At 50.1% G+C, this 26871-nt stretch overlaps 1 protein-coding gene across 8 annotated transcripts in view; it reads right to left on the reverse strand.

Moving 5' to 3' along the window:
• Nucleotides 1-3033: 3033 nt before the first annotated feature.
• GATAD2A (GATA zinc finger domain containing 2A) overlaps nucleotides 3034-26871 on the reverse strand; it is a 105565-nt gene continuing 81727 nt past the window's right edge. For 5 of the 8 annotated variants that reach the window (XM_082706521.1, XM_082706527.1, XM_082706522.1 and 2 more), the window contains exons 4-13: nucleotides 17946-18078; nucleotides 17686-17817; nucleotides 15416-15505; nucleotides 14634-14765; nucleotides 13991-14158; nucleotides 12046-12325; nucleotides 8007-8305; nucleotides 7269-7343; nucleotides 6782-6977; nucleotides 3034-4607 (exon numbers count right to left, since the gene is read on the reverse strand). In XM_082706521.1, the coding sequence (XP_082562647.1) occupies nucleotides 4477-4607; nucleotides 6782-6977; nucleotides 7269-7343; nucleotides 8007-8305; nucleotides 12046-12325; nucleotides 13991-14158; nucleotides 14634-14765; nucleotides 15416-15505; nucleotides 17686-17817; nucleotides 17946-18078 (1636 nt within the window). In that variant the 3' untranslated portion in view covers nucleotides 3034-4476. The remainder of the gene's footprint in view (nucleotides 4608-6781; nucleotides 6978-7268; nucleotides 7344-8006; nucleotides 8306-12045; nucleotides 12326-13990; nucleotides 14159-14633; nucleotides 14766-15415; nucleotides 15506-17685; nucleotides 17818-17945; nucleotides 18079-26871) is intronic. The other 3 variants (XM_082706525.1, XM_082706528.1, XM_082706526.1) reach the window with 1 other exon arrangement.

Raw genomic sequence — 26871 nt, forward strand, 5'->3', positions numbered from 1 at the left:
AAACTCACTTGAGGGCTGAATTTGGAGCCCCATAAGTGTGCTTCTCACAGCCAGTGGTGGGGCATGGGGCACCAGTCAGGATGTTTCACAGGTAGACTGGGACAGTTTGGGGTTTAATTTCTGTAATGTTTTCTGTCAGTTCTGTGCCTGTGTGGTGGTTGGAGAGGACCATCAACCCCCAGGCTGGAAGCAGGAAAGTCTTAACAAAAAAGAGAAACTGCAAAATGAATGAATGAACGAATGCACCTGGAAAAACACAGTTGTATTTTAGGCACATCAGAATTCACCAGTCACTGGGACAGCTGGATCAGTTGGTTGAGCATATGACTTGGTTTTGGCTCAGGTTGTGATCACAGAGTCCTGAGATGGAGCCCCGGATTGGTTCAAGCTCAGCGCTCAGTGGAGAGCCTGCCTGACAGTCTCTCCCCCTCTGCTTGCACTCCCTCCACCTCTAAAACAAATCTTTTAAAAAATACTACCAAAAAATTCATCAGTGAGCACAGGTCTCAGTAACTTTTCAAACAGTGCATCAACATCTGAAAACAAATTTTCACCAGAAATTGATTTCAGAGCTGGCACAGCAGCTCCATCAGTGCCAGAACCTGCATCTATTCGAAGTCCTGCAGCAAAGACACCGAATGCAGATGCCAAGCCTGAACATTGGCCCATAAAAACTTAGCACTTCGGGGGCGGGGGGCGGAGGCTGGAAGGGACTAAGAGCTAATGGATGGGTAACACCCACTGGATTTTCACTTCACTTCTCTCGGCTGTGAATAAGTAGGCCACAAAGCCACAAGTTCTGGTGAAGATGGGAGGCCCAGAAGCAAAACCACAGTGCCAGTTTGGGGAAGTACTCCCACCACCTTTGGAAGTTAAGTCCGAAAGAAGCCCGGGAAGCAGATGTCTCAGTTTCCCCATTAACAAGGGGTCACCCTGCTACACCTTCCCCAGTCTCCAAACTGTCCCAAAGCTGGGACAAAAATGAGTGCAGGAAAAGAAGGGCTGAGGGGACAAAAGAAATATACACCCAACATGTTGTCCATTTCTTTATTTTCCGTCAGATTCTAAAACTTCCTCATGACACAAGTATAGCCATTGATTCCAGCCTCTTGTTTATTGGAACTTCTATTCTGGTTTGGTGGTCAACCTTTTACATTTATTATCAAAGATTTAGAGTCACAATAAATACAAGTGACAACCTCCCCACCCACCCATCCCGCAAACCCCCACCTTCCAAATACCCTGCACTAGTGTAACTTTCTATTACACTTTCATTAAGGATTATAAAACTTTAGCTGTCCTTTAAAAAAAAAAAAAAAAAAGCTCAGTCCAAGTTCTTTAGGCAACCATCATGTGCAGCATAACTCGGCATGAAATAAAAACCCAATGGTGCAGCAGCAACGACTGTCTTTTCCATGATTTACACCCCTGTGATGAGAGTATTTATATAGAAAACTCCTCCCCATGTCTTTCTGTCCATAGGAAAATGACGTGTGAGACACAGGAACCACAACACCCAGCGCAGCTGTACTCAGTTGGCTTTCATTCCCTCTGCACTGGGGCCAAGTTTGCTTCATAAAGGTCTTAGGGTACAAACAGGAGTAGAGGTTACCCCTGGGAGGGCCACTGTTGGCCTTCTCAAAGGTGAGGGTCCCAACATCACAGTTGGGACACTGGGGACCCAGTGACATGGGTAGGATGGCCAGAGCAATGGGAGGCTCCAAGTGGACACACATGTATCTACATGAACACTCATGTTTACATGTATGACAGCCACTTCAAACATGCAGCCCTTCACCCTTGAGTGACTATCATCTTGAACAGTTTCCAGTTGCCAGAGTTCATGTCACAGGTAACTTGGGACCATCATCATCCTCCCACATTGTCACTGCTTGTAGGAACCAAGTCCTTTCAGTCCTGAGGCTCCTGGGGTGGGGGTGGGGGGAGACCAGGACCCCAGCACTGTGACCAATTCTGACAGGCTTTGCTGCTGGGAGAACACTCTTAACATTACTATCGGTTTCCTAATGTCTAAACCCCACATGCAGAGAGGTATTTAATATGCCTTTCCTGCAACATCATAAACCTCATCAAAGAACTACTCATTTGGGGCTTATCAGAGAAGTTATACTGCGAAGGGGGAAACAAAAGAAAAAAAAAAGGGAGGGGGTAAGAGTTTTGATACAGTAGAAATGAACAAAAGATTAAGGCATCTCACGTTCTTCTCTCCTTTAAAAAAAGTTACATGTCACAGTTAAGTGGTCCCTGATGGGATTATTCCCAGGGACCCTGGGCTGGAGGAGGAGAGCCAGGGCCAGTAGCCCCATCCTCCACCTGTGGTGGTCGAGTTTGTCTGAATTCATGAGGCCCACTTAACAGCTCAGGGGCCGGTAGAAGTCCAGCCAGGAAAGGTTGAGTGGAGGTGGGTTCCTGAGCACAGAGATGAGCGAGGTTCTAATGGGCTGAGGTTGAGGGTCAACCTGTGCAGCACAGTTCAGCTTGGGCCCATGAGTCATAGACCCATTCAACCCCAGTTGGGGCGTGACAATCCTGGCACACCCCTCCAGTGCAGAGGTGACTCTTGCCTGGACACCTGATCCCAAGTTACTGCATAGAACGGACGTCTGTTTGCCCATAGAAGTGGCCAGCCTAGGTGCTCCTTCTTGAAGGATTTGGAAAATCTGGCCCACGTCATTGAACAGAGAGGGCTAACAGCTCAGGATAGTATAAGACAAGTATTTATTTGCCAGGCACACAGAAAAATGTGAGAAATAGAAATGCTTGCATACTCTTGATTTTTTGGTGTAAAACACCCCCCATGTCAATTTCCCTCCTTTCCCCCAAATCCCTGGATCTTGGAATGAAAGCCACCCTTCCTTGCCCTCCCCTCCTCCAGCCCCTCTAAGTTATACACTCAAAACAAAAATCAATTTAAAATATAGGGTTTTACACAACAAAAAATTAGAATGTTGCAAAACTAGGTCTTCTACCGCGGGTCAAAATGTTGCTAAACATGGATATTCACACATGAGAGAGGGGGTTAAATGAGCCTTTATTAGAATGTTGTAGCAGTGTGTTTTGAAGAAGGAGGCCCTACAAAATAAGGATTTTAAATTAAGTCCCTAACTGCATGGATAGGAAAACTAGGGCTGGGGCTGAAGTGGGGAGCAAGAGTACCCCATCTCCACGTCGACAAACGTGTGCGTGCACACAGGACACCCACGCACCTGCACGGAGACAGCCCTGTGCAGAGCACACTCATGACAGCTTCTGCCTATCCTCATAGAACCGATTTTTAGGAAGTGGGATAAACCAAAATGAAACACAAATAAGAGCAGACCTGATCCTTTGCATAAGACATTTCTGTAGAGTCGAAAGAGTTTAAAAAAAAAAAAAAAACAACAAAACAAAACAAAAAACCAAAACCAAAACCAAAACAGTCTGAAGGCGAACCCTGGCAGCATGGCCCTGTTTTAAGGGAAAGTTCTAAACTAGACCCAAATGAAAACCCTGAAGTCTTGGAAGGGCAGGGGTACTTCCCCACCAGACACACCTGACAGAAGCATAGGCCAGGGCAGCTTAAGATGGTGTCCATCAAAATAAGTAAGTAAAGGAGAAATTTAATAAAATAAAACCACAACAACAAAAAAACACAATAGCCCGCCCCTTCAACTTCCCACTCAGGCTCTGGGTGTTGCTGCCAATTCTCTCTCCCTCCTCTATTGGCGGCGTGCGGCTTCTGGGATCCCAGGCTCTCTGGCTGGGGTCTGGGTTGCAGTTTGTTCTTCTGCTAAGTGTGGGAGGTCCAGGGTCTCCGGGATGAGCAGCAGCAGAGGCCTTCCGCTAGAGTGAGAGCTAGGCAGTCAGTGGCCCACCCTCTGGGGTGTGGGGGCCGTGCTCGGCAGGGACCCCTAGGTCTGCACGGTTTACTTTAAACTCCATCATCATGAGGTGATTTAAAAAAAAATCTGTCAACCTAAAGATTGCCATGAAGGAAGGCAGTCAAAGACTGGGAGGCTAAGATGGGGAAAAGCAAAAACAAAACAGAACGCTCCGCTCGACTTCAGAAGCCCCGGGCGCCGGTCTCGCCGAGCGTGTCACAGTGTCCAGGGTGAGCCGTCCATGCACCCTGCCGGGGGGTGGGGGAGTGGGGAGTGGTTGGGGGCGCTGAAAGAAAGGGCCGGAAGCAGAACCAGCCCCCAAGGTCCACTTTTCTGCTGGTGTTGGGCAAACTAAAGGCAAAGAAAGGAAAAAAGCCCAAGGGAAAGGTCCCTCAGTGATATTCCTCGTCCACCTGTGAAGCAGCCCGTCAGCTGCGACGAGACTCTGCAGCCAAGAACGGGGCCCTTGCTTCTGCAGCGCGGCCGGCGCTCGCTCACTCGTTTCCTCAGGGAGTACGAGGTCTTCCCGAGTGGAGGGTGGCAGGGCCAGGTGGGAGGGAGGAGGGAGCCTGTTCTCCACTGGGCCCGGCTCGCACTATTTCCACGTGGCTGACTGGGGGATGGAGCGTGGCGGGATCATGTCCAGGAGGTACTCCCGCTGGCGGTCCACCGCTGAGGAGGTCTTGTGCACTGCCAAGCTCGGGCTGACAAACGCAAGGGCCCCGCCTACAAAAGAGCACAATGACAGGGTTTTTAATGGTATAGTAATATTCTCTCATGAAAACATTAATTAAAAAAAAAAAGATTTATTTATTTGACAGAGATCACAAGCAGGCAGAGGCAGGCAGAGAGGGAGAGAAGAGGAAGCAGGCTCCCCACCAAGCAGAGAGCCTGATGCGGGGCTCGATCCCAGGTCCCTGGGACCATGACCTAAGCCGAAGGCAGAGGCTTTAACCCACTGAGCCACCCAGGCGCCCCTCTCTCATGAAAACATTAAGAGGGACACAGAATGGTGCATGATGCCTCTGTAGGGCACTCAGTGAGTTACACACAAGGGACATACCAGTGGAGAGGTAGAATTGGGGGAAAAAGCCCCGAAGGACAGCTTTTCCTCTCCAGGGGTAAGAAACACCATTCTTTTCTTTCTCTATCCTCCAAATTTCTCCAATGAGCAAGCATTTTTTACAAGTAGAAAATGAACAAATTACCCCCCGATCTCCAACACACACAGGTTTTGGGTTAGCCCAGGGCTAAGGACTGCCCTGTCCCCTGCCTCCATCACTGTGTTAAAATTTTTTTCAATTTTTTTTTAAAAGATTTATTTATTTATTTGACAGAGATCACAAGTAGGCATAAAAGCAGGCAGAGGGAGAGGGGGAAGCAGGCTCCCTGATGTGGGGCTCGATCCCAAGACCCTGGGATCATGACCTGAGTCGAAGGCAGAGGCTTTAACCCACTGAGCCACCCAGGCACCCCACCCCAAGAGTATTTTTGGTGGCAGCTACAACATTTTGTGGAACAAATGTTCTGAGATCAAATGCAATACGGAAATCTCTTTACATACGAAAGAGAAACCTGATTGGGTCCTGCCCAGAATCCAAGGGTAACCTGGAGTGCTGGGAGAACCCTTTTGGGAAATGCTTTTATGCTGCTAGATATTTACCTCTCCTCCTACTACTGAACACAGCAACTACTTACTCCTTCACATTCATTACCTTAAACACACAGTTTTCACATGGCTGCTACCACTGTGTACACACGCACACACCTGTATCTGATTTTGCATACTTTCAAAATTTTCCATAAAAGGAATTTTCAAGCAGCTGTGAGTTCTTAGCTGCATCTTGCACATGCTGCACAAAAGCCTCTCTGCCCTTGTTTACAAATGCTCTCTAGGCTGCTCCGATTCCCCCGCAGCCAGACCAATGTATTCCCTTCCCCTGAGTTTCCCCCTGTGGAAGGCTCGGATTCTTGGCCACACTTCTAACTCTAGGGTCAGCTGCACACACAGCTAACTCTGGTGTTTTGTTTGCATGTCCGGCCTGGCTTTCCCAGCTCTGCCTAAGGAGATGGTTTTCATGATGTCGCCCCTTTTAAACCTACGGGGATACAATAAACTTGGGCGGGGGCAGGGAGGGACACTGGTTCCCATAGCCCTTTGTGCCTACCTTTCACTTTCCTGTTTTGATGGAAACAAATATTTAACTGTCACCTTAATGCTGGCACATAAATACTAAAAAAGAAGGAGGGAAGCGGTGTGGGGGACAACCCAGGGATGGCTGGGAGTGCTCACCTGAGGGTACCCCCCACTCAATGAGTTGTTCCTCAAATGTGCTTTTCTCAGAATCCTCTGCCACCCACCCTAGTTAAAACCCTAGCCCCTGCCCCAGGGATCTTACCCTTCCCCCACCCCTCCGGATGTTCTTGTTCTGTTTACTCTTTGCACCACCTGACCTAAAGCAGAGGGTGGGAAGAGTGTCTCAAAAAGCAAGAAATGAAGAACACTACCTGGCTGAAAAAGTTAGTGCACCAGAAAAGGTACATTAACAGCAAAAACAGGTGTTCCCTATGGCAAGGAAGGGGTCAGGGGGCCAGAATTGGCAAGATAAGTGTCTGTGCTGACAGGTGTCCACTGGATGCTCAACATTTTGAGTCAAGAGCGAAGAGTCTGGGTCTAGAGTGTACAAAGGGGGGAAATCAGTATTTACCTAGGGCCACCACTTGTTTGGGACATCCTGTTTGGTGAACAGTGATTAAGCTGAACAGTCAAAAGCAGCTGCTCTCAGGGAATAGGTCTGGGGTTTCAGGGCTCTCTGCACCATTTCTGTTCACCCTGTGTATGTGCAAGTCTCAGACAAACGCAAGGAAGGGACAGATGTCACCATGTGGGGGCGGCTCACCTGTACTTAGGGGTGCCTTCTTCCAGTTGGTGGTGGCATTGCCCTTGCCGGTGCTTACAGCTCTCTCGGAATGTCTGCCAGTCCTGCTGACAAGGGCTGTGGCTGAGGCTGCGTTCTGCAGTTTGGGTGACTGGCTGAACGTGTGCAGGACACCACGGGGCGTTGTGGCCGAGCCCCGGGACAGCTGGCTGGAGGCCTACAGTGGAGAAAGGGTGTGATGGCTCATGTGGGGAAGGCGGTGACAGAGGGCAAGACGCTCAGCGCAGCCTCTCCGTGCTCTGGCCGACCTCTTCCCACCCACACAGGGTCCCTAAAGTCCAAAATCAGGAGACCAGGTAAGTTACACCGAGGGGAGGGGTAGGAGGGAGGGAGAGAGAGACAGACAGACGCAGGCAGCGTGACAGTCGGCGACTGACGTGGTCACGGTCTGGGGCGTGAGGGCTGGTTGGTGGCGCGGTGCAGGGGCTCCCGGCACCGCAGTTCTGACCTGTAGCACAGCCCCGTTACTCCAGTCGCGGGCCTCTCCTGAGCGGAACGCCAACTTACGCCGGGGTTTTATGACCTATACAAACGGGGTTGAAATCGAGGTCAGCACCATCCACAGACGGCCTAGGGTGACCTAGAGTGACCAAGGGCAGCAGCTGTGGCCCCACGAGGCCCAATCCCCATGGGACAGGCCATTTCCTGAGGGCAGCACAGCCACCCACTATATAAGGATCTTGAGAAGATGTTTATTAGTGAATTACAAATGACTTCCGAGGACACAAAAAATTGCCAACAGGGTGCTTTGGGTCTACAGGGGGTGGGAAAGCAAAGCATTAAAAAAAGCAGCCAAAACTTGACTTCAAACTTGCTTCTCTCCTTAATTTAGCTAGAACATTTCTTCCAAATGCCCCTTTTGCATCTCAATGTGGCTTTCAGAAAAGTCCTTTTAGACAAGAAGTACTTGTCAGCCGGAACACTGCACGTGAAAGCTACAAAATCTAAAGAAACTGCAAATTAGTATTTTCACCACCAAAGGCCACCATTAAATGCAATTTAGACACACAGTTAACCACCAGGCAGATAACTGCCCAGTGTGGGACAGAACGTCAGAACATCTTGCTTGCTAGCAACAACTCCCGGCTAAGGGAAGGGAATAAGGCCCCTCTCCTAGAAAGTGAGGCCGCCCAACCCCCACTCCCAGGCCGCAGGGCCACAGCTTTGGCTCCCCAAGGACTCTCACCTGCTTTAGTGCGGGGTGTGGGGCGGCGGCAGGCTCAGCCTTGGCCTGTGTGGGGGCGGCACCCTGTTGTAGGAGGCGCTGCTCGATCTCCTGCTCCTGCTGCAGAGCTTTCACAAAAGCAGCCTTCAGCCGGCTCGTGTGCTCTACCTTGAGTGCCTTCTTCTGGTTGGATGCCATGCAGTTCTCACACATGATGGCGCCACCCTTTTCCTCCCGCCAACGGCATGTGAAGTCCGTCTTGCACTGCGCACACATGTAGGGCTCCCGGGACAGAACAGCAGCAGCTGACATCCTGCCCGCTGCAGGGAGATACGTAGGCTCATGTCATAGGAACAGGATGCCAGAGTCAGAGCCCCTACCATCCAGGACAGGATGAGGACGTGTGACAGATCTAGAGCAGTGCCCTGGACTGTGGCTCAGCTGGCATCAGTAAGCCAAATCCCAAGACACTGTCTGTTTGGCATGCATGTACTGGTGCCAACTATGTGTGGACACCAGGCCAGCCTTGCGCCTTGGGGAAGGTTTGCTGATAGAAAGGAAGTAAAGCAGCTTTGGAAAATGCCATGGACTAGGTACACGGGGTACCAACTCTCAAGAACCTCAGTGCTCTCTAGGGGCACCTGGGTGTCTCAGTCAGCTAAGCGTCTGCCTTCAGCTCAGGTCATGATCCCAGGGTCCTGGGAGCCCTGATTTGGCCTCCCTTCTCAGGGGTGGCCTGCTTCTCCCTCTCCTTCTGCAACCCACTTTGTGCTCTCTCAAATAAATAAAATCTTAAAAAGAACAAAAGCGATCTCAGATTAGCTCCTCCCAACTGCTTTTCCTACTTTCCCCCACCTTCTCACAGTGAAGAGGAGGTGACCCTCCGGGTCCCACCTTGCTGTGATAGGCATTCTTGCCAGTGGGCCAGTCAACTAAGGACTAATTATCCAGCAGATACTCTGGCTCACAAATGTCATACCCATTGTCTTGTGCATGCAAACCTCCTAAAAGGGCAACCCACACTGTTATCTTGAGAAGGAAACCAAGGCTAAGGAGATAAAGTGTCTTGCAGAGTCACACACCAGTGGCAGGGCCAGGACTCACACGTGCTGCCCAGCTGAGGGCACTCTGGGGCCCTGGCCCCTTTATCTGAGAAACGGGAGCATTGCATCCCCTTGGTTGGCCATAGGAAGGGTGACTGGGGAAGCCAAGTAAAGTGCATGCTCAGGTATGGGATCAATATTCTTTTTGTCATTGAAAGTGAAGTAAGGTGGGGAAGCCTGGGTGGCTCAGTCAGTTAAGCCTCCAACTCTTGATTTTGGCTCAGGTCAGAATCTTGGGGTTGTCAGATTGAGCCTGCGCTGGGCTCCACCCTCAGGACGGACGGAGTATGCTGTCCCTCTCCCTCTGCTCCACCTCCCACTTGCTCATTCTCACCCTTTTTCTAAAATAAATAAACAAAATCTTAAAAAAAAATAAGGAAAAAGAAAAAAGAAAGAAAAAGTGAACTAAGGGGCATGTTTTGTATTTTTGTAATTATCTTTTTTCTGTCTAGAGTACTCAAAAATTTAACTTCCTCTTAACATCAGAGACAATGCTGCCAAGAGACCCTGGGCCTCTCTCCAGCCCTGGGCCTGCCCAAGCTGCCCCTGAATGCTGAGGGGCTATATAGGATCAGATTGGGGAAGCCCCTCACCCCAGGCCCCCAGCTCCAGGCTCTCACCTGCAGCTAACATGCTCCGGTGAAAAGAATACATCACCTGCAAACGTCTAACCCTAGAGGACACAGTACCTCTTTCTAGGGAGCTGTAGCAGGGATGACCAACATGAGAGTGGAAACATTGGTACAAGGCTGTACTTATTAGTCACCCAGCCTGGGGCTCTGGGAGGCATCAGGGGACACCTCAAAAGGAGCTCAGAACTTCCTCCCAGTTAGGTCCCATTTTGGGCGATACAAGAAGTATACGGACTCCTAATGAGAGAACAGGTAGATACGGGCTGAGTGGGAAGAGCAGATGCCCAGGGCACACAGATACAGACGGGTGGGCACTGTGACCTGACTTGGGCCTCCCACCACCCACCTATCCCACAGTGGCCTCACGGCAGCTCTTTTGCCAAAATCACTCCATCATAAAGATGACACCAAAGGGATCAGACACATTCAAGGGTGTGAAAGCTCGCACCCTTCCCTGCTGGGCCTGGCTCCCTGACAAGTGGAGGCCACCATCCCCAATTTTACAGAGGACAATGTTGGCCCTATGTGGCTTTCCACTCTCAGCCTGACTCACAGTCAATCCTTCATATGGCCCCGTGGCTGGGGAGGATTTTAAGAGCAATGGTGTGGGTGGGTGGATGGGAGGTAATAAGGAAGCTACAAGTTAATCTGAGATGGCCCGCTGGGCCTTGGCCCTGGGTCTGGCCCCCAACCAAATACGGAGGGCTCTACCTCTAAGAGGCACTAGATACAATGTCCAAGGATGTGATATATCTTTTGTGATATACTGACTAAAGAGGAGGAAGAGCGCACTCCCTCCAATACCCTGACATCAAGCAGGTACTGCAGGGACCCCAACTACCTGTCACGCATACCTGCTTCCTTCCCTCTCTGGAGACAAGATGCAAGCAAGCAGAAGGTGCTTTTCCTTTGTACAGGCCCCATTACTGTTGCTCCCAACTCTGTGCTGGTAAGGGCAGCCCTGAGAGGGGTCGGCATGTCCCAAGAGACAATTCGAGGTATGTGGTCTGAAGCCTACCAGGCCCTCCCTTGCCCTGGACCAGTTACAGCTCCATCTCCTCCTCGGGAGGGAGAGCATTCAGGCTGGCTGCCTAAATAAGATTATCACAAACTGAATCTCCAAGCAGAAACGTCTTCAAATCATCTGGTGGAGGCCCCTCAAAGGCCAACCTGGTTTCCCACCTCCATTTCCAATGTTACTTTTTTTTTTTTTTTTAATTTTAAAGATTTTATTTATTCATTTGACAGAGATCACAAGTAGGCAGAGAGGCAGGCAGAGAGAGAGGAAGGGAAGCAGGTTCCCTGCTGAGCAGAGAGCAAGACTCGGGGCTTGATCCCAAGACCCTGAGATCATGACCTGAGCCAAAGGCAGAGGCTTTAACCCACTGAGCCATCCAGGCGCCCCTATATGCCCTTTTTAAAAAAAAAAAAATCACTAAAACCTCTTAACATGCAAGTGGTGCTTTCCAAACTGTTTCCAAGGAGGGTGATAAAGTGAGTCTGGCCCAGGCCTGGGTGTCCCCCTCCTACTTTCAGGGCTGAGAGCATTCAGGGCTCTGAAAAGTTCTAGCTGGAAAGACCTGTCTGGAAACAAAGCCTGTCAGCCTCCTGTAAATGTTCCTCCTCATGCCTCTCTGTCTGCCCCACCATCATAGAGCAGCTTCTGCCCGCAGACCATGTGTGCAGGTCCTTGGGTGTCCCCAGGGCCCAGCTCTCAGAAGAGGCCCCAACAAGAAAGGTGACTGTGATATGTTTAAGAAGTTATCCGAGGTGATAGATGGTGACCACATTTATTGTGGTGAACACCAAGTAATGTATAAAATGGTTAAATCACTGTATCATACACCTAAAACTAATTAACACTGTATGGCAACTACACTTCAATAGAAAGGATTTTTAAAAATGTAAAAACTAATGGGGCACTGGGGTGGCTCAGTTGGTTAAGTTTAAGTATATGACTCTTGATTTCAGCTAAGGTCATGACCTCAGGATCCGGAGATTGAAACCTGTGCTGGGCTATGTGCTGAGTGCGGAGTCTGCTGAAGATGTGCCCTCACCTGCACCCCTCCCATCCCCGGGCTGATGCAACTCCTAGCACATGCGCGCAGTAAATAAACAAATAAATAAATGTAAAAACTGAAACAAGCAAAAAGTAAAGTCTCATAGAAAGCAGGACTGATACAAAAGGTTATGCATAAGATGCCCCACCCCAAGACAGCTCTCAGCATACAGCAGACATTCCAACATGTGCTATGCATTGAAAATAACCTATTGTAAGAAAAACTTCACTGGCAAGAGATGAAAATAGCTCCAAGGCCCACTCACCTTGGGTCTCTAGCAGGTTCTGCACCACTTCCTCCAGGCCGACCAGGTAGATGAATTCGTTGTTGGCAGCGCTGGGCAGGAAGTTCATCTCCGGGGCAGGGGGCTTGGGAGGGGGGATTTCTAGCAGCGTCTTCTCCAGCTGTTTGCGCAGCGCAAGCTTGGCAGCTGCCTGACGACTGGCTGGAGAATCAGCAGAGGTGACCACAGAGGCCACGCTGGTGGGGGTGGAGTTGGCCTGAGCAGAGGTGGCTGTCGTCCCTTTCAGCGATGCTGGGGAAGGCTTTTAGGAGATAACAACTTGGTCAGGGTTCTGGGGGTGCCTAATCCCAGAGACCAGGATGGCACTGTTAGCTGTATTGACTAATGAATCTTTAAGGTAGTAACTACGAGCTGCTTGACATCAGCAAGCCAACAGACAAAGCAGCATTAAACTCATCACCGTATGAGATGACCTATCTTATAAAACATACTTGAGGTTTAGCTGATATCCAATAAACCACACACATTTACAATCTGTATTCTGTCTGCTGTGTTTTGCTACATGAGGACACCTATGAAGCCAAAACCGTGACCAGGGCAGTGGGCACCCCCGCTCAGGCAACATGGCCACCGTCCCATCACTATGGCCTAGCAGACGTCCTCCCAGCACAGGTCTAGATGGCCGCCATCTTCACAGGGGTGTGAGAGAAGATCACCACAGCACTGGTGGCATTTGCTTCATGAGCACCTTTGTATGTGGTTGTCTGAGACTCTAATGTTTCACTCATCTCATGTGTTCTCATTGGTGTTATGGTGGAGAACAGCTTTTGGACCAACCTCTGTCCTGCCTCTTCCCCCACTCCTAATCTTCGGTGCTCCTGTACTACTTTCTCGTCTTCATCTGGACCCCAGTGGCCAATGCTCCATTGTCTCCTTCCTTTAGTTCACCCAGCCCTCAACCCTGTCAAGTGCTTTCCCCAAAACCCAGAGCTGATCACACTAGTGCCCTTAATTTTGTGGGGCTGAGGACCCTTCTGAAAATCTAAGGAAAGCAGCATACACCACCCCCATGAAAATACACACACCTGACAACTTGCACACAACACATCATAGGGCTCAGGGAGCCCAGAATGGTTTCCCAGGGCCCCCTCCCTCACAGAGGGTCTCAAGAGCTGAACAAGTTTCCCAACACAGAGGACACCAGCCATCAAAGCAGCTCAGCCTGGTCTGACATTAGAGAAGACGGAGATGCTGCTCAGAATCCTGCTGGTCAGGCTCTTATCTGAGGGAGGCAGACAAAGATGTACCATGCCAGAGGAGGAAGAGAAGCTAATACAGCCATCAGCAAAAGCCTCTACAGACCCAATAATTTTCTCTGTCAATAAAGCTCTTGCTTCTAGCCTGCCCACCCACCCTGGTCCCATCTTCCTGGCATTACTTTGTGGGAACAGACCCACCCCATCTCAGAGGCTCTGTACAGAGGTGAAAGGACTCGTGGCTAAGAATAGATGTGCTGGTGCTGTGAGGACATTTGCAGACATGCTCCCCTCATGTACTCATGCAGACAGAGAGGAGGGCGAGGAAGGCTCTGGTGCCACTCCACCCCTCTCACCCCCCGCCCCCCAGTCCCAGCCATGTCTAGGTCCATCAGATGCTTTACCTGGCCTCATCCATCCCCCAAAACATCTTGGCTCTGCCACCTGAAGCCTCCCCCACACCCTGAAGCTTAGGTCTGAACCTCTCCCCCTCTCAGGACCTATCCAACTCAGCTAGACTATAGTTCTTAACTCAGGAGGAGCTCCAGTCCAAACCCCCATGGGGCACCCAAGGCCTTGCCTGACTCCTGAGGGAGCAGGCAGCTCACACACCATACCACTCTGGAGACCGGACTATGCCACAGGACCAGGGGCCCTTGATGTCTGTGTGTGCGGGGGGTGGGGTTAGGTTAGCTCAGCACAGTCCTCACCTGTGGGATGTTGACAAGCAGACTGGTATTGGGGACATTGGCGACACGGATGAGACCCTGCTGGATGATCCTCTGTCCCTGAATTTGCACACTGGGCACAGATGCCCGGGGGGCCAAGAGGAGCGGCGGCGGCCCCGTGCTGGAATGTTGTCTGATGTTGTGGATTTGCTGTGGGGTGGGACAGAGGATAAGATGATGAAAGGGATGGGGCGCCTGAGTGGCTCAGCTGGTTAAGCGTCCAACTCCTGATTTTGGCTCAGGTGATGATCTCAGGGTTGTGAGACTGAGCCCCACATCGAGTTTTACAGTGAGCATGGAGGCTGCTTAGGATTCGCTCTCTCCCTCTCCATCTGTCCCCTACCCTCCATGCACTCTCTCAAAAAAACCAAAAAACCACACCTTAAGGCTGAATAACATTCCACTGTATGGATATTTCCCCATACATACATATTTCCCCCCCTTAAAAAATAATAAGAAGAAATAAAATTAAATAAACAAAAAGATGGTGAGAAGATCAATGAAGGGAGGGAAGGGTTGGACCCCGTAATCCCCAAGCTGATGACCAGGAAGGACTGTTCTCATGAGGGGACTGGCTGGAGTAGCCTGTACACATTTTTACACCACACAAGCATACCCTGCTCACCTGAGCCCCCCTGACAAGTGGGGGCATGACGACCTGTGAGCTCGCCTGTGGCCCCAGCTTCGAGGACACCTGCTGCCCACCGCGGACCAGGGGTGGTGGGATGACACTGCCAGGCATTCTTGTTGAAGAGGTCTGTCAACAGCACCAAACCCCAGATTTTACACTTTTTTTTTGTTTTTTTAAAAAAACTAACAGGTTTGCTGTTTGTAAAAGTACATATTTGTTTAAAAGGAAGGGGGGGGGGAAGGACACTAAAATGCCTATTTATTCTAAACACAAAAGAAGAAGGAACATGGATTACGACAACAGCCATGTAGACTGGCTTCACTCAGGAGTGAACTGTACCAACAAGGTAGTACATTTTCACCCACATGACCCCTACAACAGCAGAAGTCCAGCTAACCTGGGCTGGGTGTCACTTTCTTGCTGGTCTGAACTGGGGGCACAGGACTGTTGAGGGAAGGCAGGCCCCTGCTCCGACCTCAGTCTTGTGTCTGGGAGTGGGAGCCCTGCCCATCTCACCTTGTGGGCAGGAGGCCCTGCTAGGTCCCACAAACTTGGAACTGTTGAAACAAAAGCAACCTGGTCTGCCTAAATCTTGGTTCTCTAATTTTACTAGGAGCAGTCACAGGAGGAGCCCTCTCAGCAGTGGCATGATTTGTTTGTGATGTCAAAAGTGGCCTACGTTTGGGCCTCACTCCAAAGGAATCATAAGGAATGGGCAGCCTTTCACAGGAACTGGATCAGGACTGCTCAGGAGACTAAGCAGAGGGAATACTGACCTGAAGGGATGGCTTGCCAGAAGGAATGTTCTGGGTGCCCCGCACAAGCGGGGGAGGGGTGGTCACGGCACTCCCAGCAGAGCCTGTGGGCTGTAAGAGCAGACATGCGAGAGATAAGGGGGTCATCAGCCCCATTCCCCTCACATACAATCCAGAGGGAGAAAGACTGGTTTTCTTCCTCTTCCAAAGCCATCAAGCTCTAAGGTTCTATGCTTCCAGTGTGGTCTATAGTGTAGTCTCCAGCTAAAGTCTGTAGCAGGAATTGACACACCTGAAATGGGCAGAGGAGGGGGCGCCTGGGTGGCTCAGTTGATTAAGCGACTACCTTCGGCTCGGGTCATGATCCTGGAGTCCCACATCAGGCTCCCTGCTCTGCAGGGAGTCAGCTTCTCCCACTGACCTCACTCCTCTAATGCTCTCTCTCGAATAAATAAATAAATAATCTTGAAATGGGCAGAGGAGAGATTTTCCAGCACCCCTCCCTCCTGGGAATGCTTGACATCACTCTGTGGTTTAAGAGCAGGTTTTGCCTTCTGGGGGATGTGAAGGACTTGTGGTGACGGCTAAGGCAAACGATGCCAGACTTGAATAGATTAATCCCAACCTTGGTGAGAAAGCACCAAGTCCAAGCACTTCTTAAGGTAACAAATGCCACTAGGTAAGGGACAAGGACAGTGTGTCCTGGGCAGTAAGGGCTGACAGAGTATATAGAACACAAGTCCCCTTAAGGAAGCAGGATAGGAGGATACTCACTTAAGGCTCTGCTTGAGCTCCCACTTGAACACAGTAAGTGGATATAGGCCAGTGGGCAGAGCCTGCCAATTATTTGTTTCCTTCCCAATTGTTTAAGACTCAGAGGAGTGAACCAAGTCTGTCCCTGTTCCTTATCTAGTGGAATATGTTACTTTAAGAAGTACTTGGTTGGGGCGCCTGGGTGGCTCAGTGGGTTAAAAGCCTCTGCCTTCGGCTCAGGTCATGATCCCAGGGTCCTGGGATCGAGCCCCGTATCGGGCTCTCTGCTCAGCGGGGCGCCTGCTTACTCCTCTCTCTCTGCCTGCCTCTCTGCCTACTTGTGATCTCTGTCTGTCAAATAAATAAATAAAATCTTAAAAAAAAAAAAAAAGTACCTGGTTTACTGAGATAGTGGTTAAAGTAAAAGGAAGGGTAGCTTTAAAAACCCCAACAACCAAAAAAGTAAACAGAATCAAACAAACAAAAACAAAACAAACAAAACCAAATAAATAAATAAATAAACAAACAAACCTAACCTTGGCCTACATGGTAATCTGCATTTAGAAGCAGCAAAAGGAGCCTCAGACACCAGGGGAGATGGCAGGAGGAGCCCTAGGACAGAGACTCCGGGGCCTGGGAAGCACTGTGGCATGCCCCTGCAGCATGAGGGAATCGGTCCACAAAACCGTGGTAGCTCCTCTTGGCCAGCATGGCCCACCTACAAGGTAGGAGGCCTCTCTGAAAATGCATTTGGGAAAGAGCTCTTAACCCAGAACTTCCAGCAGCTTCTAAGACATCTGTTCTCTGTTTTCTTTCTTTCTTTCTTTCTTTTTTTTTTTTTTAAGATTTTATTTATTTGACAGAGAGAGAGAGAAAAATCACAAGTAGGCAGAGAGGCAGGCAGAGAGAGGGGAGAAAGGTTCCCTGCGGAGCAGAGAGCCCGACGCGGGGCTCGATCCCAGGACCCCGGGATCACGACCTGAGCCGAAGGCAGAGGCTTTAACCCACTGAGCCACCCAGGTGCCCCTGTTCTCTGTTTTCTTAACACTTCCCATTTATGAGGACTTTTACATACCCCTATCAAGAATATTCTAAACCAGGGACACCTGGGTGGCTCAGTTGGTTAAGCGGCTGCCTTCGGCTCAGGTCATGACCCCAGCGTCCTGGGATCGAGTCCCACATCGGGCTCCTTGCTCCGCGGGGAGCCTGCTTCTCCCTCTGCCACTCTGTCTGCCTGTGCTCACTCTGTCTCTCTTGACAAATAAATAAAATCTTAAAAAAAAAAAAAAAAAAAAAAAAGAATATTCTAAACCAAAACACACTGTAGTATCCTTATTCTACCTTCCTTTCCACAAAATGTATAATCCAAATTTCCATTTTAGACCTTGACCCTTATGCCTCGAGGAAACTTGTTTGCCTATGATCAGCTACTCCTGGTTCCTGGTACTAAGGTGGGCCAAGGTAATGAGTCTGGGTTTTCATCCCATTTTAACTGGTTCCTGCTGACTCCTGAGAAGAGAACTGACACACACACACACCTTCTGGGTGGTAGTTTCCTTTTGTATTTGACTCTGCCGCAACTTTTTTAATAAAACGAGTTTTGCTTCTTCTAATCTTAACTCTTCTTTCAGTTGCTTAATCATTCTTTCTCGTTCTTCAGGACTGCTTTTCTGCAAGGACAAAAGAACAAGGGTTGAAGGGGAGAGCCATAGCCAGGGAGCACAGGCCCCACCATCACCAACACCATTTGGGGATAATGTCAGGCAGGGTCACCCCCCAACACAGGGACAAGGCTCACCATGAGGGCCTCGGTGCTGGTCTCCTTCAAGGCCTCCTTTGTCAGCCCATTCACCCTTGGGCTTGCGGGCTGCTCATTGTCAGAGAGCACAATCACATCAGGAGAGGGGGCTCTCCTCTCAGACTTCATGTCACTGTGGAGCAGGGAAAGCAGACTGTTATCAGAGTGCCTGGACGCTCCGCCAGTACCGTTCCCCAGAGCCTGGCACCTATATACCAGACTCAGACACAGTCATAGCAGGGAGGTGGAGAGCATGGCTGACCCACTCACTCTCCCCAGCCTCTCTCCTTGGGTGTCCGCCCTACCACACACCCATACTGACTTCTCTCTCTCACTATACTCACCACAAAGCACCCAAACTGAGAGCTAGGTTCCTAGCCAAGACTATTCTTATTGCCCACCTCTGTGTACCCAGGGCTGAGGACACCTGTGTTCAAGGATGACGTGGTCATTTCGGAAAACACCGTAGCTCTCTTCTCTACCACGTGGTTCAGTTTTTGATAAAAATGCTCAGCCTGAGGGGCACCTGGCTGGCTCAGTCGGTTGGGTGCCAATTCTTGATCTCAGCTCAGGTCGTGATCTCAGGGTGATGAGATTATGCCCTGTGTAGGGCTCTGTGCTCAGCACAGAGTATGCTGGAGAGTCTCTCCCTCTGCCCCTCTCCCTGCTTGTGTGGGTGCACACATGCACATGCTCTCTTTCAAAAATAAATTTTAAAAAATCTTAAAACAACAACAAACCCAGGATCCTGGAGCTGAGGCAGGGTCGTTCTTGGCCTGTTGTCAGGGCTCCTGTGTGTTGATGTGACAGTGTGATGCTGAGCTTCTACTGTGTCTCTAACCGCATTCACAGGGTCCCAGAGACCATGCTGTGCGCCCCCAACCAAGCAGCTGTTTGCTGAGGGCCCAATGTAAACTTTCCCTTAAGATCTGGCTTCCAGAGGCGCCTGCGTGGCTCAGTGGGTTAAGCCGCTGCCTTTGGCTCAGGTCATGATCTCAGGGTCCTGGGATCGAGTCCCGCATCGGGCTCTCTGCTCCGCAGGGAGCCTGCTTCCCTCTCTCTCTCTCTCTCTGCCTGCCTCTCCATCTACTTGTGATTTCTGTCAAATAAATAAATAAAATCTTAAAAAAAAAAAAAAAAAAGATCTGGCTTCCACTTTAGGATCCTTTTCATCTGTAGGAAAACCAGCAGAGGACCAAACAAACCCACTAGGTGGCACTGTGACCCAGTGAACAAACTCAATAAAGTTAACTGGGAGAAATAGCGCTAGTTGTCCCACTCCTCCCTCCTAGACTCCAGGAAAGCAGGGACAGAACAGCCCACTGAATTGCCTTTTTCATTCCTGGAATGAGGTCTGTCTTTACGGAAGGATGGGCACAGAAGACCAAATACAGGGGCATCTTTGCCCCTGGACCCTTCTCCCCAACCAGGGCTCTTCCATCCCTCCTAAAAGAGCCACACAGTGGCTACACCTCAATCCTTCTAACCTTGATTTGACTTAAACCAGTGAGGTAGTTGGCCGAAATCTCAAAAGACATCAGAGGAGTGAGAAAAAAGGTGCCATTTCAAAGTATACAGTCTCCTCACTGGGGTGATTAAACTATAGTCTCAAGTCCAGAAACCAGTTGGCTGTTTATCAAGTAACCCAGGACATCATATTCAGGCCTCACCAAACCAAAGACCAATGCAATCTGGGAACCACCACTCACTCTGTTTATCTCCCTGCTGACTGCCCCACTCTGCCCAAGGTCAACTTTCAAGGGAACCTCAGGGCTCTAATTCCATCCAGGTTCTCTAGATGCAGACAAAGATATTGAGGGGCAGTGCAAGGCCCGAGCATAGGAGCTGTAGCCACTGGTCCCAGCCCAGGTGGGCTCCCAGGTGACTGCAGGCAGACAGAGCAGTAGCCCAGGCAGAACCATGTCTAGAAACGCAGACTACAAGCATTTCCTGATCAAGAGTGCGCTGAGACGATGGTAATCACTTTTTGTCATTTTATTGAGGGCATGCACTTTTTCTGAAGGTTGAGAAGTCTAACAAAACTCAAATTGTCTGAGGGAAAAGGGCAGGATGAGGGACCAAGAACATCTGGAGGCTGAAGCTTCCTGAGATGGCCACTCCAACCACAGCACTCCCAGGTCTCATCTTGGCCTGAGAGTAATCAATAACTCATCCAAGCAATGACGTCACCCCACCTCCCATCAATGATCACTCAGCATCCCAGCAGCCAGCAGGGAGTGAACTTCCTGTATGCTAATCATCCACCAAAAAGTCATGTGACAAAGGCATTTCCCTCCTTGGTCATGTGACCCTTTAACTGCGCCTTCCAACACGAAAACCATGGCAACAGCCAGTTCTAACCGGTTTGTGACATGCAGCCTTCATTTTGAGAAGTGAGGTAGGGTTCAGGTGCTGTCAGAAAATGGAGGCACCCTGCTCACCCTGGGGCTGCCCAGCAGCACACACTTCCTATGTGGCACCAGTCCATGAGGAACTGTTAGTGTATTATAGCGGCCAGGGCTACCTCTTCCTAAGACAGAGAGGCCACCAGCCCCTCTAGTTGCCAACATGGAAAACTTTCCTAAGCTCAATTTTTAAAGTAAAGGTGCTTCAAAAGTCTTCTCAGTACTTTCACAGAGTTCTTTTAATTCAGGAGAAAGAATACCCCCCCCCTTTGACACAGGCTAAAAATTAGTTTGGGTGTTTTTATTTTTTTTTTTAATTGTTCTAAATTGTAAAACCATTTAGGCGGAAGAACAAAAGCAGAGGAAGTCTAGCCCAACATGCTAGGAGAATAGCATTGGCCAGATACACTGCTTTCCTGCTTCAGTCCATGGTGGGCATGTGGGTATCAAGTTTATTTAGAAGCTACACATTTTCAGGGCAAATCCAATAAGCCCATCCTGCCCATCTTGGGAACTCTTGTGTAAAATATTATGATCAAAAGAGATTTTATGTGACCTATGAAAATCTCTGGAAGCAGAACATGCTATCATCAACAAAAACAGTCTCATCACCTCCTCCCCTGTATGCCAGCCTTGGCTAAACCAACACAAAATTCTGTTACCTGCTTGGAACTTTCATCAAGTTTCATAGAAGAAAGGAAGACCTTATAAAAACTTAACTAAATGACAGATCCCATGTCCACAGCACCAGGCTACCATCCCAACTGCTCACCAAGCAGCAGTTTGTGTGAAGTTAAAATTTAGCGCCCTCTCAGTCCATTCCAGGGGAAATGGCCTCAACAAGAGAACACAGAAACTGTTCTTGGCAGCTCTGACCTTTGCTGTTCTCTGAAAGGGCTTGCCTGATGTATGGGAAAGGGACACTTCGTCCACACTTGTTCATTCACTCACTCACTCACTCACTCACTCACTCATTTTTATCTGCTGAAAACCCACTAAGAAAGCAGATGCTGTGCCAAGCAATAGGGATACAACCCTGGATAAAAGGCCGTTCTGTTCTCAGGATCCTTCAGGAGGGTCAGACCCCCAAACCAGGAGAGGAGGGGCAAGTAAAGGCATATCCACAGGTGGGAATGGACCACCACTTGCCTTGGTTCACTGAACAGCAGGGAAAGCTTCAATGGAGCGTGAAGAAATACAGCATCCTGCTACCCCAAAGACCTGTTCCATCAAAGACTGCATTCCAGAAGATCTCCAAGATTTTTTTTTTTTTTAAAGATTTTATTTATTTACTAGAGAAGGAGTACAAGCAGTGGGGAGGGGCAGAGGGAAAAGCAGATTCTCCCCTGAACAGGAAGCCCGAGGTGGGATCTAATCCCAGGATCCTGAGATCATGACCTGAGTGCAAGGCAGACACTCAAACAACTGAGCCACCAGGCGCCCCCCAAAAACGATTTTTAAGTCACAAAGGTTTTTGTTATTTTCTTACACAAGATTCTTGCACACGCTAGGGAAGCTAAAGAGGACTATAGGTCCAATGAGGCCTCAGGACACAAATTCCACCTCAGGGCCAGCCTGAGGAGACAGGTATGAACCGCCACAACCATTCCCTGCCAGAACGGTCCATCTTCCCATTATCTTTTGGGCCTGGGTATGGGGGGAGACACAGGTAACTACTTACTAGCAGTGTTTAAGGGTGGGGTAGGGGGCACTGCTAGATCTAGCACCTGCCTCACCCACTCTTGCAAACACTCGCCTCCCTCAGTGTGTTCCTCCACTGGAGCCCATTCACACGTCCCAGGTCAAACGTATCAACTGGCTTTTCCAGGAGCCCCTGTACCTCAGGTTCCTACCCTACCCACAGATATATCCTGCCTGGGTTCCTCTGCCTTCACTATGGGTCCCTCCTTGGAATGTCCCTCTACCACACTCCTGAGGCTCCCATGTGAGCCCCATCTCACACTTTAAGACACAACTTTAAAACGATGTCCCCTTAGAAAGGTCCTTGCTGGCCCAGTCCTTCAACACGCTGGCCCTGGGAGCATGATCAGCACTCCCCCAGTGCACTCATGGGGAATACCCCCCACAGCATGCATGCCTGAGGAAGCCTTCTTAGCTATGCCCAGTACTGTCCATCATGGGGTGGGGAGTTCAGGGCAGAATTCTGGGGTTCCACTGAAAGATAGCACAGGCCTGAGCAGAGGCTTCCCTGTCAACACCAGCTTATTCACCTTTACTCCAGCAAACTAGTCCAAGGAAAGTACCTTCAACATTCTACTGGATCAAACCACAACCCCATAGCCTCCCAGTGTGACGGTGTCATTGCCTGTTTGTCAGGCAGGTTCCCCCACTCAAGATGGGGCTGCAGGCCATCAAAGGCATAGGAGCCTGGGCCCCAGACACTAAGGCTTCCAATGAGGGCCAGGATATTCCCAGGGTGACCCAATAAGCAACGGACAAGAGGGGTCCAGCCCTGATGTGACACCACAGTCCCAGGAAAGGGGGTGATACCCCCCATGTCCCCAGAGCCAGAGCGGCAGGAATTTTCCCCTTGTGCCACACTGGCTGAGAGTGGAGGAAAGGTCACAGGGCCTTCTCCAAAGCCTGTGGCTACACTCACAAAAGCTCACTTAAGTAGGCACTATGAACCAAGCCTGGCACTGGGGGCTTCCCTGGCAAAGCCATCTGAATTTCACTTAGTTCTGTCTCTTGTAAGTGAAGAGCCCATGGCAGGATATTTCCCTCTTCATGCCTCCTACACCAGGACAGCAATTCCTGCCCTGCTGCCCCTCAGGATTGCTGGTGAGTGCAACTGCAGCTCTGAGGAGGCCTGGGCACACTAGGAGACTATCAGGGAGTTCAGGCCCCAGTCTTTCCTAAAACGGTAAAGAGCTGCTTGCCATGAATGCAAGCTTGGCACAGAGCAGACAACTGGCCATTGCAGGTTAATACTTATATATTCTCAAACCCAGGAAGGCAGGAATTTATCTGTTTCATGAACTGCTCTGTCACAGCAGATGAAGCAGGGTCTGGCACGGTGGGTGCTCAGGCAACATGGCTAGTGGACGTACCCACCTCTTCCTCTTCCTTAGCTCCTGGTTCCAGGATGGGGTCTGTGGGCTCATGAGGAATCCAGTGATGCCTGTAGAGACTGATCACTTTGCACATGCAGTCAGCTTTTCCCACATGCACTGATGCCATGTTGCTAAAGGATGTGCAAATTCACTTAAAAGGGTTTCTGAAGGGAACCTGGGTGGTTCAGTCAGTTAAGTGCCTGACTCTCGATCTCACCTCAGGTCATGATTTCAGGATCAGGAGGGACACCCCCCTCCGCCACATTGGGCTTTATACAGAGTGTGGGATCTGCTTAAAATTCTCTCTCTCCCTCTGCCCCCCTCTGCCCACCGCTTACTTGGGTACACCCTCTCTTAAAAAAGGGATTTCTAGGGGCGCCTGGGTGGCTCAGTGGGTTAAAGCCTCTGCCTTCAGCTCAGGTCATGATCCCAGGGTCCTGGGATTGAGCTCCGCATTGGGCTCTCTGCTCAGCAGGGAGCCTGCTTGCCCCTGTCTCTGCCTGCCTCTCTGCCTACTTGTGATCTCTGTCAAATTAAAAAAAGGGGGGGGGGGTGGATTTCTACATTCTGTGTCATTACGTCTGTCTTTTTAAGGAATAGGTCCTGGAAGTACAACTTCTAACCTGTGAGTCAAGACTTTGGTGGATGTTAAGGAGCCTTAATATAGTCCACAAAATCATGTACAGAAGACCACCACGCCACACCTTGATGAGATGACCCATACCTCTCCATGTTCACACATCCATTCAGTCCTGTCCCCAGAAACTGGGCTGGTTTTGTGGCTCACTCTGTGAACTACAGGAATGCAGAGGAAGCAATGCTACAAGTTTCTGAGGCAAGGTCACAGAAGCCTTGCAGTTTCCACTTGGGCCCTGAGAATGCATGCTCTGGTGGGGTCTCACACTGTGCTGAGGATGTCAAGTTAGCCATATGGAAAGAGGGTCACAGATACACAGAGGTGGGCCTAACATCCTACACGAGTGACAAAGCCACTGGGGACAACCAACCTGGCTGAAAAAGGACTTCAAGGATCAGAGTCCAAGAAGCAATGCCCACCTAGGACCATCTGACCTGAAGACAGGACAAGGCTACACCAATACATCATCACTTTAAGGATTTTATTTATTCATTTATTTGACAGACAGAGATCATAAGTAGGCAGAGAGGCAGGCAGAGAGATAGAGGAGGAAGCAGGTTTCCTGCTGAGCAAAGAACCCGATGCGGGGCTCAATCCCAGCACCCTGAGACCATGACCCAAGCCGAAGGCAGAGGCTTTAGCCCACTGAGCCACCCAGGCACCCCAATACATCATCACTTTAAACCACTAAACTAACAAAGCTGACAGCCCAGCTCTGCCCCCAGGGAACTAGCCCACATCACTGTAACTCTGTATCCTCAGACTGTGCCCAGCAAGGAGACTCACTCTAGAAATTACCCTGGGACAAAGCAGGGAGAAACAATGTGGGAAAGAAACAGTTTACCCAAGCAACAACCCCTGCTGAACCTTGAAGCCCCCCAAAAGGACCAGCAGTTCTTGGTGCATGAGGGATAGCCACAGCAAATGCAGACTTGAGAGGATACAGCAGCACAGCTCCAGAAAGGCCCGAGACCAGAGCTGCTCAACAAAGAAAGGAAGTGAAGAGAGGGTCCCACAGGAGAGGAGGGGGCCATCTGTGTGTCTGGGAGCCACCACAGCCTCAAGCATTACACTGAGTGGTGTGAATCAAAGCCAGAAAGCAATTCCGCATGCTTTTAATCTAATGAGTATTGCCATTCCAGAAACACTTCTAGAAAAGTCCTACAAGAGAGAAAGATGGTTACCTCAACTTCCCAGTTAGTTTTACCACCTGGGGACATCTCACTGGCCCCTGCACATACCTCTGGGATCTTTCATGGCCATCTGGACATGGGAGCTGCTCACCAGGACCCCTCACCAGCCCTCTCCTTTCCCAAGGGGAGCCACTCACCGAGACACTTGGTGTGATCAGAAAGGGAGCTCTGCTGCACACAGACACAGACTGTGCCCTAAAGCTGAAGACATGCCTGCCTCAGAAGATGGTAGGCACTGATGGGTGCCTGGTCCCCTTCCCAGACCCCCAGGGCCCTGCAGCCCACCTGCTTCCTGCCTGCCTCAGCCCCTCTTCAACTCCCTGGACTCCCTTCTTGGCATCCATTACCACTTCTCCCAGCCCTGTAACTTGACACTCTGTTGGCTGGGATGTCAAGAGAAAAGCCCAGAGCCTGCTTTGTAAGGGCTGGGAAGTCAGAATACATTTTGCTTCTTGGCCACAGAGGCCATGGAGGTGAGTAGCTGGGGATGAGATTTCTGAAACCTAGCCATCATTCTTCCTGGAGACTTCAGGTCCAACTATCGCTCTGGGATCCGTTATGGTGCACCCTGCCACAGCTACTGCTAAACATTTCAGAAGAAAGAAAAGGCGCTCCTGTGGCCAGGCTCTGGTCCTGAGACCCCATCCCCCCTCCAGGGCCCCTAGCACAGAGGAGGGCAGTCCGGAGGCACATGGCCAAAGCAGAGTGCTGTGCTGTCAGCAAGGCCAGGAAGCAGTCAGACTGTTCTGCTGGGGCTCCTTCTAGGAACACAGGAGCCCCCTGAAGTCACAGCCTGGCCAGGGAGGCCCAGAGGACTTCAATCCAACTGGAACAACAGGGGCCAGTTTCAGGAGGGTGCAAGGTCACCCAGGGCTGTAGAGACAAGGTGAGGATGGGTAAAATAGAGCACTCTTCTAGGCCAGAGAAATTAGCTGTGACCCACATAAAGGCCCCAACACCAAATGGCAACAGGGCAACCTTTAGGGCCAGTATCCACCCAAGGAGGTCACACCAGTTTAACATTGCCAGCAGGCAACATGTCCAGTAACACCAGAAAGGCTAAATCCCATTCAGTATGCTCTGCTCAGATATTTGGGAAGGAGCACTTGTTACAAATGACCACAGTCACAGAACTGAAAGGATGACCTATCTTGAATTTGGAAAAAATCACCCAAGACATTTGCAGACCCTTTACAAGGGCTATCTCTGTGCCAACCACCAAGGCACACACTTCTGTATAATCCTTTCAAATGCCTGATCGTCACTCTACAGGTGAGGAAACAGTCTGAAAGGCGTAACTTCTTGAGGTCACACACCTATGGCCTGCAGATAACCTGGGCTTGCACTAGGCCCAGTCTTCTATGGATGCTTGGCAATCCTGCCCAACTCTGGGACACCAAGGGCTGTCATGTGTACCCTGCACTGTACTGGGACCCATGCCCCCACCATGGGTCAGATCAGCTAGGTGCCTGTGACCTACAAAGGGTTCAATGGTACCCTAGAAAAAGCAGTTTGAGGGTGAGAGAGAATGTGCTCATATGACTGTCAACTCTGACACTCTTAACTCAGATTATCAACTACCATTTTTGGAGTAGATTAAAGAGGAAAGTATTTTTA

The sequence above is a fragment of the Mustela nivalis genome, assembly GCF_964662115.1.
Source record: "Mustela nivalis genome assembly, chromosome: 1".
Classification (NCBI taxonomy): Eukaryota; Metazoa; Chordata; class Mammalia; order Carnivora; family Mustelidae; genus Mustela; species Mustela nivalis.